Source organism: Acomys russatus, chromosome 5, assembly GCF_903995435.1.
Source record: "Acomys russatus chromosome 5, mAcoRus1.1, whole genome shotgun sequence".
Taxonomy (NCBI): domain Eukaryota; kingdom Metazoa; phylum Chordata; class Mammalia; order Rodentia; family Muridae; genus Acomys; species Acomys russatus.
The window spans coordinates 63,103,908-63,119,482 of NC_067141.1; the positions used below are offsets into that span (position 1 = coordinate 63,103,908).

Sequence of the window (15,575 nt, forward strand, 5' to 3'; positions counted from 1 at the left end):
CCCCGCTCCTTGCTAGCTGGCCCCTCGCTCTGCTCAACTTGCTAGAGTCACGCCTCAGATAATGACCTTTTATCAACGTGCAAGCATGAAGCCAAAACTGAAGCTTAGGCAGGCTATTGCGAATCAGCCCATTGCTGAGATTCGCAATACCCGGTGTTGATGAGGCGTTCATCCCTGCAGCTATAGCTCTAAAACTGCTACTTGGCTTGTTCCAGCCTGCCTTGGATAGTGGTCCCATAGTAGACCCCACCCATAACTTGTCAGCTGAAAGGACTGGAGATAGGTGGTTTCCTCCCGAAACACCAGCAACCCTGACATGTTTTGCTCACCAAAGAACTGCTTAGGAATCCATGCTTTTACAAACTGTCTCACACAAGCTTTCGGCCTTGATTCTTCATCCTAACTGTCCTCTCCTGTTTTGCATAGGCCTTGGACTGATATCGTCTTCCTGACTCATGTTTCTTGAACTGCAAGCTAGCCCCTAATGCTGTTTAATTGAAAATACCTTTTTTTAATGAGTCGTTCAGCATTGTTGACCCATAGATTATCTTGATTGTACGTGATGGTTGCCAGGTCTCTTAGGTTTATAGACTACTTAAGGGGATGTGAGAACAGGTGAGAGGGAAGGGGATGAATGAGAAAAATGTACAGAGGAGCAATGGAAGGTGCAGAGTGTGGGGGAATGAAGGTCACTGAAGAGGGGAAAGAAGTGTGCCGGAGTTTTCAGGATGCAAGCTCCTGAGCATCCAAAATCTTGGTGTAAGAGTTTTTAGACTTATTCTTGGTTATCCTCCAGCCACTCATGCTTGTGCACATGTACACACACACACACACACACACACACACCCTGCACACCACACCATTCAGCTGCCCCTACTCCTAAGCTTTCCTAACCTGACTGTCTCCTCTCTGAGGACTGATTCTCCCTAGGTGTCTTGTCTCCTTTCCGCAGCCTAATCACGGTGCCTGTTACTTCTAACACTCCCATGAGCCAGGGCTTCTTATTTCAAGACTCCTTGGATAACCAAGCTCCTTGATATTGGCATGGCTCCCACTCTGGACCTTCCAGAGAGTTCTTCTGTCTTCTCTCTACAACCCCAGGAGTAAACACGAAGATCTGGTTTTCTAAATGCTTTTATTGGCATTCACCGTGGAACCCCATGCCATCCTCCGATGAACAGAACCAGAGACCACCACATATTAGTCCGAAGGGCCCAAGACCACCACTTATTAGTCCAAAGGTCAATGCATCCTGTTTTCATTGCTTGCTTGATTCCCTTCAGGTTCTGCTTCTGCTTCCAAGTATGAAGTCCCCTTGGTCCCAGGTATTCAGTGGAACATCAGATTCAGAAGGCAGGCTTCTCCAGAAGAGCCTTCACCAACATCAGTTTTATCACCTCTGTCGGAATCTCCACACAGGAGTCTCCTTTCCTCTCTTACAGGGAAACTCCTGTGAGGGAAGAGAATACCCCCACATCCACCCCCACCTGCCAGTGGGTGTGTGTAAGAGGAAGAGTAAGGGCTACTGGACTGTAGGAAGACATATCCATGGCCTACTCTTTGGGCTTCTACCTTTTGGCCAATCACAGCTCTCCGAGTTCTTCAGGAGAGGCACTGCCATCTCTTCCTGTCTCTTGTTTGTTATTGATGTTAGTCACTACAGCGGAAGTAAATGCAGGGGAAGTGAGAAGCCAGGTAGGAAGTGCTGCTTTCCAGAGCTGTGTGACTACATACACAAACACCAACGGACAAGCCTAAGCATGCTGCCCAGCTACGCACAAAGACACTGGTTCAAAAGGCCAGACACAGGGTGAGACTCCACAGCAGCTATCATGAGACATGCTGTCCTAAGAGTCGGGGCACATATGGAGAAGAGGCTTCTGGGAAGTCACAGAGAGAGGAACGTGCTGTCTGACTCTCTAGGATTTTTTTCCATTCTCCTGCCCCACCCCAGGGGGCTGAAGTGACAGTTAGGACTGAGTATACAGGTTCCCCCAGACAGCTGGCTCCTCCTGTTGGAAGAAAAAGGAAGAGCTCCTTTGAAGGAGTAATTAATTTCTTTTTCTCTGAACCTAATTACAGAGAGCCTTGGCTGCAATAAACAAATGTTTGTGTCTCCCCCAAAGTCATACGCTGATGTGCTAACAACCCCCAACATGACGGTACTGGGAAATGAGGCCTTTGGTGGGTCACGATGTCATGAGTGTAGAGCCCTTACAAAGGGAATTAACGCCCTTTTCCTGCCACCATGAGAACACATCAAGGATTCAGTGGTCCGTGAAGCAAGAAGCTGGCTTTCCACCAGATCCTGAACTTCCAGTAAGCGTGGTCTTAGACTTCCCAGCCTCCCAAGCATACTCCTGTTGTGTATTAGCAGTCTGATCTTTTATTGTAACAACTCAAAGAAACTAAGACAAAGACCCTCCTATAAGGTCAAGGTAGTCTAGAGGCTGACTTAAGCAAGTTCTGGGCCGGCCCTCCACCCCTATCTCCGCTGACATACTCCACAGGTCTTTCTAGAATGTCCTCTGTAAGATGGATTCTAACTGAAGGGCACTCACCCTTCCTGGGGAGGGAGGCAGTGCCTCCTTCCTCTCCAACATCTTCAGCTTTGAGCCCACAGCATCAACCTGGGACACAACTCCTTCTAGAACACTCTCCAGCTGCAGAACTCTCCTTGTGAGCCTGTGTGAGATTTGAGAGCGACCAGGGAAGCAGGAATGGTGTCTGGGCACACGCATGGGTATTGTATTGTATTAGATACAGTACAGTGGGGTTTGTCTGCATGGGAGTGAGGACAGTGAGGCCCAACCTTGTAGGCAAATCTCAGGGGAACAGGAACTCCCCCCTGGACTAGGAAAGGCAATCGGGAAGTTGTATAAAGAGTCTCAAGAGAAAATGTCGCAGCCGGCCATCCCTGGATCCCTGCCTCCACATACCTGTAGAATTCTTCTCTAGAAACCCCTCCTCCTTCTGCTCCTCCAGCAGCCTCGGTGCCCAGTTCGCCTGCTTGGCAGTTGCCAATGGACTGGCCTAGGTTCTCAATCTCAGCACTGAGGGCCACCTGATCCAGAAATAGATATTAGAGTGGAGAAGATGAGGCTGGAAAGTCACCCATGTTCACCCCAGCCTCGGGTGTGACTAGGGCTCCCAAGGCCAGCCTTGAGCTTTCTCTCTCTCTCTCTCTCTCTCTCTCTCTCTCTCTCTCTCTCTCTCTCTCTCTCTCTCTCTCTCTGTCCTTCCCTATCTCACCTATATGGAATGGGGTTGGAACCGGCATCATAGGATCAATTTCAAAATTCCAAAAAACAAGTCCTCATAGAGGATTACCAAGGGATTATCTTGGGAACTGGTCCCTTTTGCAGAGCTGTGGCTGTGTGCTGGAACCACCTTGGAAGTCGTTAGAAAGTTCTAATGTTTTAGCCCTACCACCCAGAGCTTCCAATCTGATTAGTCTAGGACGTGGGGCCTGAGAATGAGGGTGTTTAAAGGCTCTCCTGAATATGTAATATGCAGCAGTTTGGGAACTATTATTCTAGAGAGTTCTTTCTTGCTCATGGGAGGATGGACATTCAACTTGGATTTGGTTTGGGTATGCTGGGGAGGGAGGACAAGCGAGGGACGGGTTTATATATACTTCCTCTCCACCAACCAGTCCTGCTCACCCGCTCCTCTTCCAGATCTTGTCGCATCTGTTCCTGCTCCTTCTCATCCAAAGTCTGATTCCCATCCCGATCAAACCTGGTGAAGGCAGCCGTGAGTTCAGAGACCTCGTGCTCCACGTGGCCCAGTCTAAGAAAAACAAGGTGATGAAGCAACTGTAACCACCCAAACATGGACTCTCTGCTCTTGTACTAGATTCTTGTAACAGTCCTGACCTCAAGCCAGGCTTGGTGGCACATGCCTTTAATCCCAGCGCTTGGAAGACAGAGGCAGGTGGACCGCTATGAGTTCGAGGCCAGCCTGGTCTACAAAGGGAGTCCAGGACAGCCAAGGCTACACAGAGAGACCCTGTTTAAAAAAAAAAAAGAGTCTTGCCTTCTGAGTCTCGCTTTCTGGAGAAGAGGATCGCAAGAAAAAGGCAGGATCTTTAGGGCTTAGCGATTCTACTCCCAACAAGTTCTTTCATTTCTTCTTCATGTCCTGACTCTTACTGGTTAAGTGAGGACCTCAGGATCTCATACAGAGATTATTGCATTTCTTTGCCCCCAAATAACCTACTGCCACCCCAACAGCTATAGCTTCTCTTTCACTTCCTACTCCTGAGACCCATCCTCCATAACAAGAGTAATTAACATTTTAAGTGCAAGTTTAATATCTGAGCCTGGAGAAAAATGCCTATTAACTCTTAGGTATTTGGGAAGCTGAGGCTAGAAGAACTAAGTCAAGTTCAAGGTGAACCTGGGTACTAAAGTAAGATCCAGCTCAAAAATAATAAAATGTAATAGAAAAATGCACATCCAACAGCACCAATCCCCTGCTTTAAAGTCCCTCCTAAGCACCCTGTTCCTTGGATACAGTAGTGACATTCAAGGCCTTGGCCGTGGCCCCAATCCATTCTATAACTCATCATTGACTTGGTATCCTTTTTTTGAGACAGGGTCTCTCTGTGTAGCCTTGACTGTCCTGGAACTCTCTTTGTAGACCAGGCTGGCCTCGAACTCACAAAGACCCACCTGCCTCAGCCTCCCGAGTGCTGAGACTAAAGGCATGCACCACCTTGCCCAGCTTCACTTGATATCTTACCAATGCTCTGCTATCACACTGGCCTTCCTCTGCTTGTTCACTTGTAAGCTAGGCAATCTCCTAAGCCCTTACAGTCATCACCTCTCCCTGGAAGCCTTCCTTTACTCTCAAAGGGGATTGATAACTCTCTATATTCCATGCCTCTTTCTCTTCAAGTCACTTCTGTTCTTGAACTTAGTCTGTGTCTTGGCTTATTGGCTCATGTGCCTTGGAGCTCCTAGGGGACAGAGGATTTTGTCTCATTTAATTATGTCATCCCCTACTCAGGCCTGGTCTACAGATGGTCCTCACAATATATTTACCCAATATTTTGGATAGGGAATACACACACACACACACATACATGTATATATATATATATATATATATATATATATATATATATATATATATATATATATATATATATTTGCATTAAGTATAAGAGTTGTTCAACAATGCCCAGAATATGTATAAGCTATGATCAGAGATCTGTAAAGCAAGGTCACAGTTCTGAAGGTCAGCAACCCCTAAGTCAAGATCATGGGCCCATAGGCCAAGGCTTATCAGCAAAGAATGTATAGTTGAGGGTCACAAACATTTAGACCAATTTCAAGGAACATTGGATCTTTATTTGCTCACTCCCTCAAGGTGTTGGTGAAATCTTCAAACTGGATCTCCGGCTCCCCCCCCTTCAGGACCTTCTGCATATCAGAAACCCGCTCCTTCCTCAGGCGCAGCCTTAGGAGGGTCTTGTTGTAGCTCTGAAAGGGAGAGGAATCAGGTGGAAGGTCTCACGGGGCCTTCAGCACATTGGCCCCCGCCTTCATCTAAAGACCCCAAGCCCTCCGTACAGGTCAAAGGCATTCAAGAGCGCAGGCGCCTGCCCCAGTCAAGACCCGCCTACCATGGCGCAGCGCCTTAGACCCAAGCCCAGCTGTGGATATGCCACTCAAACAGACTGAGTAGTCACCTGCTTCAGAAGGTCAGAAAGCTGTAATTCATCCTGCTGGCCTGCCAGCTCCTCCTTGACCTCTGAGTATGTGTCATTGATGATGGCCAGGAACATGTTCTAACAGAAAAGGTAGGGACACGGGCATTTTGGCTTGTTTTGGGGTTTTGAGGCAGGATGTTTCTATATATCCCTGGCTATCCTAGAACTTGCTATATAGTCTAGGCCCCACCTCTTACCCTAAGTCCCACCCATACCTGCCTCTCAAGAGCCTAAAAATATGCCTCTCGGCACATTTATGTTAATGACAGACCATGTTCCCTCATCAACCAGAGGTTCCTCAGTCTCAGATGCTGCAGTAACCTTTCTAAACATCAAGACATCCCAGCATGCGGCATAGACCTCCCCTCTAAAACTCACTGGAGTCACCATTGTACAAATGCACTCTCTTTTTTACCAGTGACCCCAATTCCATACCTGTGTCTCCTTCAGCTAATCAAATAAGGACACATTTTGTTAATATTAATAAAAACCAGACTCAGGGGCTTGGAGAGATGGCTTGGCACTTAAGAGCACTTGTTGCTCTTGCAGATGATCAGAGCTCAGTCCCCAGCACTCACACCGTAGCTCACAGCCATCTGTAACTCCAGATCTGGGGAGACCCACCTCCCTTTTTTCACCTCTGCAGGCACCATACATGCAAGCAAAAATACATACACATAAACTAAACTAAATAAATCTAAAAAAAAAAATTTAAAAAGAAATAAAGCTCAGGTATTTCCTGGTTGTCATGAAGAGAGCTACCACAAACACTGGCAGGAGAAACCATCATGACCTCTGCAGAGGAAGGGGCCTCTGAGAGGACAGATTCTGAAGGCTCCAGAGCGTGAAGAGGAGATGGTTTTCCTGGAAGAATCTGTGGTTTCTTTATGCCCCACACAGCATCTGGCCATCCTGTATCCATTGTTCCATTAATTGACTCCCAGAAAACCCGAAAGAACCCCCCAACACACACTTCCCTCATGCCGTGAGAAACTGTTTATAGTCCGAAGTGGAAGGCCTGTGGGGTCAAAACCCCACCTTGAAGGCCTTCTATGACACCCACCCCCCCAGAGGGACCCTCACCAGGAGCACGAAGAAGACGAAGAAGACAAAGGTGACAAAGTACACAGGGCCTAGGATTCGGTTGGCACTGTCGATCGCATTGTAGTCAAAGTCCCCAAGGATTATCCGGAACTGAGTGAAACTGAGAGAGCATATCTGAGTTTCACCCAGAGCCTAGCCAAACATTTGCCCCAAGTCATACCCCATCTCACGTTCTTAACTGCAAACAGACCCCCTCACTGCACCTCATGCAATATACTCAATATAATAGAAACAGCAGATGTGTAAATTACTGAGCGCACACCTGAACTTTGGGACACTCTCAGATACTTTAAGCACTTGACACACCCATACACCTCCACCCCTCTTCCCCAAGGTTACACACACTCTATAAGGTGGGGGGCGAGGGGCCCAGGGGTGGGGGTGGGGGCAGGACACACATGCACTTGACAAAAGAGCTAAAGTTTTCCACTTGGGTCCCAAAAAGCAGGTAGCCGAGCTGCGCATAGGCGAAGAAGACAACGAAGAACATGACAGCGAAGCCCAGGATGTCCTTGGCGCAGCGAGCCAGTGTGGAGGAGAGCTGGGTCATGGTCCTGTTGAAGCTGATATACTTGAATACCTGCAAGGGGGCGAGAAGCATGGGGTACTCCCGGGATTGACGGAGGCCACAGAAGGTGTCCAATCAGACAAGGAAGACTGTGGCTCTCCTCTTCCCTGGAGGGCTGATGGCCACCAGCCCACTGAAGAAGGCCTTAAGCAGGACAGAGACCAACCACTCCAGGAACAAGTTCCACTTTACTCAGGGAGAACAAAGGCTATACAACCCTTGGGGAGTAGATGGGGGGGGGGGGCTTCCAGGATAGGTGTTCATAATTTGTTGAAACCAGGCAATTAAAAGATGCTTCTTTGGGGGCTGGAGAGATGGCTCAGTGGTTAAAGGCACTGACTGTTCTTCCAGAGGACCCGGGTTCAATTCCCAGCACCCACATGGCAGCTCACAACTGTCTGTAACTCCGAGATCTGATACTGCCACACAGACATACATGCAGGCAAAACACCAATGCTACACACAAAAGAAAGATGTTTCTTTTTTATTTGGCAGCATACGCCTATCATAGGGAGAGGAGAGCTAGCAGGAAGCTGTGTCAAGGGCCATATATCAAGTGTGATTGGGGGTGTCTATGTCTAAAGACACTCTCCAGATGGAGTCAGGCAGAGGGCCAGAGGCCCTGCTGAGGAGATGGAGTCCTGCACCTAATGCCTTAGGTCAGAATGGCTATCAAACAGCAGCGTCCTTCCAGTGGAAAAAACGAGGCTCATAAAAGGAATGTAAACAGAACCTTGTGGTGGAGGTGGGAGGCGACTCCCATGTACCTTGATCCAGGCAAAGAAAAGGTTAACAGCATTCATGTTGTTGTACTGCGTCTGCCAGAAGGCCAGGAACTCAAAGTCTGCATACGTGTCTGGCTGCCGCAGGAGCTTTCCCATCAGTCGGTTTACTTCCAGGGTTCGGAATACGTGGAAACCCACAGCCACAAAGGAGAGCTGCCATGCACGAGTCGTGGGGAAATGTCAGAGAAGATAAGGGAATCTTAAGTTCAAAGATGAACACCCACAGGAGGATTCAAATAGAAAAGAGAAGACAGCAGGGTTCGCAAGAGGTCAGGTCATAAAACAAAAAGCAGAAGAGGTTCAGAATAGATTCGCATCTGTTCTGATACCAAAGGAAGATGGAGGGCCCCTTTGCAGGTGAGGAGGAGAGGAGATGTGTAAGGCAAGACTTCCCAAGGTCTGAGCCCCCGGGAGACATGGCACAGTGCTTCTATAAAGTCAAAAGGAGGCCTTGAGCCTCCAAAAGAAAGAACTCAGGCCCCCTATCAAACCAGTCTCCCCAAGTATGTCCCAAGTCCCTCACCAAGACGACCACCAGGTCCAGAATGTTCCAGATGCTTCTGAGGTACTGAAGCCGATGCATGTGGATTTCCAGAATTTCCTCCACCACATAGTAGAAGATGAAAACACAGAAGATGACCTCACAGCCCACGATGAAGAAGTCCCAGTTACTCACGTAGCGGATCAGCTTAACCGTGCGGATTTGCCAAGACGGGATGGTCCCTCCCGTAGCTGGGAACTCTACCACCAGTCTGTGAGGAAGGTGAGCCGGCTAGTGGGGACTGGGCTGGGACAGTCCCTCCTACTTCCCTGGCTCCTCACACCCAACCTAGGGTGCTGGTAGGGAACCATCTCAAGTACATCAGAGGGACCAGGAAGCACCGACAGGGAGATGCCGTGGGGGAAGGGGACTCACCTCAGAATACAGAAAAGATTGATGTTGGCATTGTAGACTGAGAAGTCGATGAAGACCACCCGAGTGCCCCTGTCCAGCCACAGTCCCTCCTGAAGGCTGTGGAGGGCCTCTGCACTGGCTTGTCGAGATCCCGGAAGGTCCAAGTAGTAGCCACCTCCACTGTAGCTTGTGAGCCTGCCCCAGTGGGAGGAGCCCCCCAGCTCATTCTGTGAATGGTACGTCCACCTGCCAGGGGAAAAAAAGAAAAAGGCCATCTGAGCAAAGAGGTCAGAACCAGATTAAACACTCACCCCCTAAGGCAATTACGAAAGCCTGGCCTTACAGTTCCACATGCACTGTATATGATAATACTTACTGTAGGACTCATATATGTGTGTGCATATATTATATGCAGCACGCACATAATTTTGTGGGAAGCATATCTTATTCAGCCTGTAGGTGACGTCACACACAGTGCACATAATGTCGTGTACAATTCATGTTTCGCGTATATCATTTTGTTTGCAACTAACAATTATTTGGGAAGGGAGGGAAGAATGCTGTCCCTCTTTTGCAGGAGAGGAAATGAAAATCCAGGGACCTCCAAGATAGTCAGCTGTCCTGGTGATAGTCCTGAAGCTCAAGTAAAAGGCTTTTCCTTTTTCACTAGGTGAATGCACTCTTGGCCCAGGCTGTGCAGTGTACATAAGGGAAACACTTGGACCATACATCCAGAAATGCTCTTGCTGGTTCCTGTGGTCCTATAGCTCACTGGCCAAGCCCCAGGATTCCTTGGTTCTAGTGCCCTCTAGTGCCCCCCGCCCCCGTGTCTTTGTGTTTACTCCTTTCCTATCCTCTCTACCCTCTTCTTCCCACTCTCCTTCCTCATCCATCTTCCATCCCCTGATGCTTCTGGCATCAAGTCCTTGCATGGCAACATGGACCACACACCCCAAGGGACTCTGCCTTCAAGAAAGGATAGGACTGTCCCCTTGTGTGTGGGAACAAGTCTAGAGGCTGTGCCTTTTCTTCTAATCTGCCTCTTCCACACCTGAACGACACACCAAGTGTGTGCCCTTCAAGAGTCATTTTTGGGACTTAGAGAGAGGTCCTCGAGTCTCCGGAGGTGCCCGCCCTTAAGTTTTTCAAAGTTCAACACAAGTGTTTTCCACACCCTGGAGTGATGGCAAGCTCGAAGCAGGGGGGGGGGGGGGGCGGGGGCTGAGCTTTTGGCAGGGGCTCACTCACGCTGTGCCATTGAGAGGCCCAAAAGGGAGCTGATCTTCTTTATCTGGAGAGTAGACATCGTAGCAATTCAAAATGTCCTCACGGAAGTCCTCATGAACCACACAGGAGTCGTTACGCACCCGCAGCTGCCGCAACCTCGGGACCCCCAGCAGCAGGTTCTCATAGTAGATGAAGGAGTGGGAGCCATGACCTAGGCTCTGGTTGTTGTACCACTTTGTCCAGTACAAACTGTCCAGGAGTGGGCCCTGAGCAAACTGGACCAGCATCTGGGTCAGGTCTGGTCCAGCCTCCTGCTAACCCCAGTGCCCTCACTCCCTGGCCCCACCTTGCCTCTTGCCTATTTTTGGACCCCAGCAGCAGACCTACTGAACTTGACCAAAATAGTTTAAACTATTGTATTTTGACGTTCAGCTTCCCTTCTGACTCAAACACTAGCCTGGCTCCTGCTGGTCAACCCCCAAATCAATACCACCATCTCTCGCCAACTTCCCCCTGCACTTTATAGCCCAGTCTGCTAATTCAGCTCTATCCCTTCACTTGCCCTGGTTCCAGAACGATGTTCCGGGGTTCTTCCCTGTATCTCAGACCACTAAGAAGGCAGAGGAGGGGTGAAGGCCGTGTCATACTCACGTCCCAGAAGTCTGACATGCTGCCGATGGTCTGGAAGGAGACTCCAGAGACCGATGGGGTATGTAGGAACAGCTCAGACATCACTTTGGTGTAGTAATAGGCACTTGAGCTTGTCATTCCATAGGTCACTAGAACATAACCCGGAGAAGCATGGTCCTCAAGGTCCATCTCCCCAGAGGGGTCAGGAAAACCCATTGTTCTGGGGCCAGGTCAGGTGGGAGACTATCAGACCTTCCCCCCACCCCCCGAATTGTCTGGGGAGGGTGATGGCCCCACCAAGGGACGCTCCAGGGAACAGGGTGGTGGCTCCAGGGAACGGTGTGACTGCAAGGTCGCCTAGAAGAGCTGCACTCCACTTAGAGATCCTCTGTTGGCACTGTCATTCTGAAATCTCACCTTTCTCTCTAGACTCCGCTTAACTGCTCAGTCCTTGCATTGCCAGAGCCGTGAGATGTCTGCGCTGGGTGATGTTTCCCATTATTTTTTTCTCAATTTTAGTTTTTAAATTCTGGAGTAGGACTCATGCTGATCTCCTCTCAATGGAGAGGAAACCTCCTAGCTTCTAGAGTCATTGAGTCTATAGCCATGAGAGTAGTAGATGGCATAGCAGGGACCAGCATCTCCTGGAAACAGGAGGGTCTAGCCTCTGCTCTGAAGAATGGCATCTCACTCAACCACTCTGATGCCCACAGACCCAGCCCTGTGTGCCAAAATGGATAAGCCCTACGTTTCCTTGCTTGTAGGAACCAGGCCCGACTGGGCTGCCTGCCTGTCTTGCTGTTTCATGTCCTGTTTCTAGCAGCTTCCATGTCTGTGTTTATCTTGGCTAGCTAGTCATGTTTACTACTCTGAGAAGGCACCCCTCCCATCCTCGAGACTTTTCCTCCTGTGTGCAATCACCTCTTGAGGGATTTCACCTGGGAGGAGGATTCCTGTTTTGCTGCCTATAAGAAGGCTCTTTGGAACTCTGGGGAAGGAGAATAATAAACCACTGTCGCGGCTGCTGCAGCAGCTGCTGCTCTCTTAGCACGAAGGACCCGCTGTGTTAGTGTGTGTGTGTGCGCGCGCGCGAGCGTGTGTGCATACATGAGTTAAATCCGCAGCCCCTCGCCCTCAACTCGGTACCGTGGTGGCGCGGGTGCCACACTTGCAGGAAAGCAGGGCTTAAAATGAGCACCCCGCTTATTTCATAGGTTGTCCCTCACTGTGGGCTTGTCTGCTGTTCCCTCATGATTGCATTCAGGTATGGGTTTGAGGGAGACGTGCCTCAGGGGTGATCTTGTGTCCTTGACAGTACATCTCATCTGAAGATACAAGCTGTTGATGCCTTACTATTGAACTTACTTCTGATCCCTTATTAAGATGATGTTTGTAGCAGCCGGGCACGGTGGCGCATGCCTTTAATCCCAGCACTCAAGGAGGCAGAGGCAGGCGGATTGCTGTGGGTTCGAGGCCAGCCTGGTCTACAAAGCAAGTCCAAGACAGCCAAGGCTACACAGAGAAACCCTATCTTGAAAAACAAACCAAACAAGGTGGTGTGTACTATTTCTTCAATGTAAAATTATGGTTTTCTTTTTTAGAATTAATATTCATTCTGGGACATAGTCTGACGCTGTATAAGTATCTTACTACTAATTCACCTTTTACCTATGAGATGGAAGTACTCACTGATGGATTTTGTCTAATTATTACCAAAATGATTATCAAATGGTGAGTTTCTTCTCCATCAATTACTGCTTTTACATTTATTAGTTGATTGTGGTGGTTTGAATAATGATGGCCTCCAGAGACTCATATTTGAATGCTTAGTCACCAGGGAGTAAACCTGTTTGAGAAGGATTAAAGAGGATTAGGACTTGTGGCCTTGTTAAGGGAAGTGTGTCACTGAAGGTAGGCTTTGAGGTTTCAAAAGCCCATGCCAATTTCTCTCTCTCCTCTCTCTCTCTCTCTCTCTCTCCTCTCTCTCTCTCTCTCTCTCTCTCTCTCTCTCTCTCTCTCTGTCTCTCTCTCTCTCTCTCTCTCTCTCTCATCTTTCTCTCCAGTGCCTTCTGCCATGATAATAAACCTCTGAAACTGTAAGCCAGTTCCTGTTAAATGCTTTCTTTGGTTATGGTGTCTCTTTTCACAGAAATAGAACAGTCACTAAGTCACTGGTCTTTTCAGGAATAGATTCTGCTTATCAGTTTGGATTCCTGAATGATGGCTTTTTATCCCTTCTAGGCTCTAATTTGTTATTATGATTTAGCTTGTTTCTCAGTGGTTTTTTGTTTGTTTTGTTTTTGAGACAGGGTTGCTCAATGTAGTCCTGGCTGCCATGGAGCTTGCTATGTAGACCAGGCTAGACTTAAACTCACAGAGATATGCTTGCCTCAGCCTCCTGAGTGCTGGGATGAAAGACGTGTGCCACCACACCTGGCTGGGTTTTTTGTTTTTCTTTTTAACAAGATGAAAGGCTAAAAACAACATTTAATAAGAGCTTCTTTGATTGATTCTGGGTCACACTCTCTCTTTTGCTGTAACAGCTATCAGTAAAATAATTGGTCAAATTGTAATAAGGTTTGTTCATTAAATGACAGTACTAGATAAGTGGCAATATCTTATTTTGACAAAAGAATATTCTCCATCTTAAGAAAATGTATTAATATATTTAGGAATAATGAGACTTTACACAATAGGTCTTTAAGTTTACTTTCAAAAGAGAGTGGGGGAGGGGAGGCAGCATTTTCATATTTGAGTATCTAGGTGAATGTATGAATTATTTTTTAAAAGAATCTTCTTTTTTAAGATTTATTTATTTATTATGTATACAGTGCTCTGCCTGCTAGTACATCTGCAGGCCAGAAGAGGGCATCAGATCACATTATAGATGCTTATGAGCCACCATGTGGTTGCTCAAAGTTGAACTCAGGACCTCTGGGGGAGCAGACAGTGCCCTTAACCACTGAGCCATCATCTTTCCAGCCCAAATGTATAAATTCTTTACTTTTTTTTTTTGGAGACAGGGTTTCCTCTGTGTAGCCTTGGCTGTACTGGAACTCATTTTACAGACCAGGCTGGCTTTGAACTCCCAAAGATCTGCCTGTTTCTGTCTTCTGAGTGCTGGGATTAAAGGCGTGCACCACCACTGCCTGGCAATTCTTTACATCTTTATTATAATTTCCTGTATGTATATAATTGCACATTAGTAATTAGTAAAAGTAGGAATTATCAGCCTCTTGTAAACAATTCCTTGAAATTTTCCAATGGAACTCAGATACTAATATCTCACGAAGTAGAGTTTAAATCAAAATTAATCAGAAGAGCTAAAGAAGGTCACTTTATGCTGATTAAGGAGGCTATAACATTAAGGAAATAGTTCATTAGGAGGCTATAACAATTCTAAATATATATGCACCAAGCACTGTTGCAACCAATTTCATAAAACAAACACCAGTGAATATAAATGCAGAGATTGGCCTCACCACCATAAAAGTGTGTGGCCAAAAAAAAAAAAAGCAATGATTAAAGGAGTGGAGAAACAGCCTATAGGATGGGAGGGATGGGAGGGAAGTCTTTACCAGCTGTATATCTGTTAGAGTACTAATATCAGGAATACATATAGAATTTAAGCTAAATAAGAAAACAATCTAATCAATAAGTGTGCAAATGAAATGAATAAATAGTCCTTGAAAGATGAAGCACAAATGGCACATAAGCATAGGAAAATATCCTACATGTTTAGCACCAGGGATATGCAAATCAAAACTCCACTGACATTCCATCACACACTAGTCTGAATGGCGGACATTAAGGAAACCACAACAATAAATGCTGACAGGAATGGAAGTGGAGATGGAACCCTCATGTGCTGCTAATAGGAATATAAGTTAGTCCATCCACTGTGGAAATCAGTATAGAGGTTCCTCACAAGATCAAAACTAGATGTGCCGAGGGAGGGAGGAATGGGAGGATACAAGGGATGGGGTAACAATTGAGATGTAATAGGAATAAATTAATAAAATGTTTTTTTTAAAAAAAAAACTACATGTGCCGTGTGGTATGGCTGTACCTTGCCTAGGGATGTCTCTAAAGGAATCTGAGTCAGCCTATCACAGAGTCACCTGCAGATCCACATTTACTATTGTACTGTTCAATAGCCAAGTTATGCAACCAGCCCACAGGCCCATCAACAGATGAAAGCAAATACAGCACATATACAATAAAATCAGCTGTAAAGAAGACTAAAATCACAGCTACCACCTGTGGAAAAGTTGATGCAGTTGGAGATCATAATATTAAGCAAGATAAAGCAAACCCAGGAAGAAAAATACCAAATATTTTCTCTCACACGTTGATCCAAGCTTGATTTTACACAGACACACACATGGGGGGGGATAAATAGGGAGGGTACTAGAAGAGGGAGAAAGGGGTAAAATGGGAGGTTATTGAGGATGTAAGACTCTAGTCGGGAGAGTCTTCCTGGAAGCCCACAAGTGAGAGATGGAGACCGGATCGATGCAAAACCAAGAGATTTATTGTTCCAGTGCATGGGATCTACCCACACATCAGAGTGAGGTGACCCTGAGCAGCAAAATCGTAGGGTTTTTTTTATAGGTTTTAGACAAAGAAATGAGTTTTACAGTATGT

The 15,575-nt window shown here is 47.1% G+C and overlaps 1 protein-coding gene across 1 annotated transcript in view; it reads right to left on the reverse strand.

Moving 5' to 3' along the window:
• Positions 1-2,366: 2,366 nt before the first annotated feature.
• The window catches only part of Pkd2l1 (polycystin 2 like 1, transient receptor potential cation channel), a 32,299-nt gene continuing 19,090 nt past the window's right edge, over positions 2,367-15,575 (reverse strand). Inside the window, exons 3-14 of the mRNA XM_051146626.1 lie at positions 10,950-11,077; positions 10,320-10,573; positions 9,093-9,317; positions 8,700-8,928; positions 8,159-8,329; positions 7,222-7,403; positions 6,803-6,923; positions 5,699-5,797; positions 5,368-5,489; positions 3,666-3,792; positions 2,940-3,064; positions 2,367-2,685 (exon numbers count right to left, since the gene is read on the reverse strand). Of these exons, the coding sequence (XP_051002583.1) occupies positions 2,517-2,685; positions 2,940-3,064; positions 3,666-3,792; positions 5,368-5,489; positions 5,699-5,797; positions 6,803-6,923; positions 7,222-7,403; positions 8,159-8,329; positions 8,700-8,928; positions 9,093-9,317; positions 10,320-10,573; positions 10,950-11,077 (1,952 nt within the window). The 3' untranslated portion in view covers positions 2,367-2,516. The remainder of the gene's footprint in view (positions 2,686-2,939; positions 3,065-3,665; positions 3,793-5,367; positions 5,490-5,698; positions 5,798-6,802; positions 6,924-7,221; positions 7,404-8,158; positions 8,330-8,699; positions 8,929-9,092; positions 9,318-10,319; positions 10,574-10,949; positions 11,078-15,575) is intronic.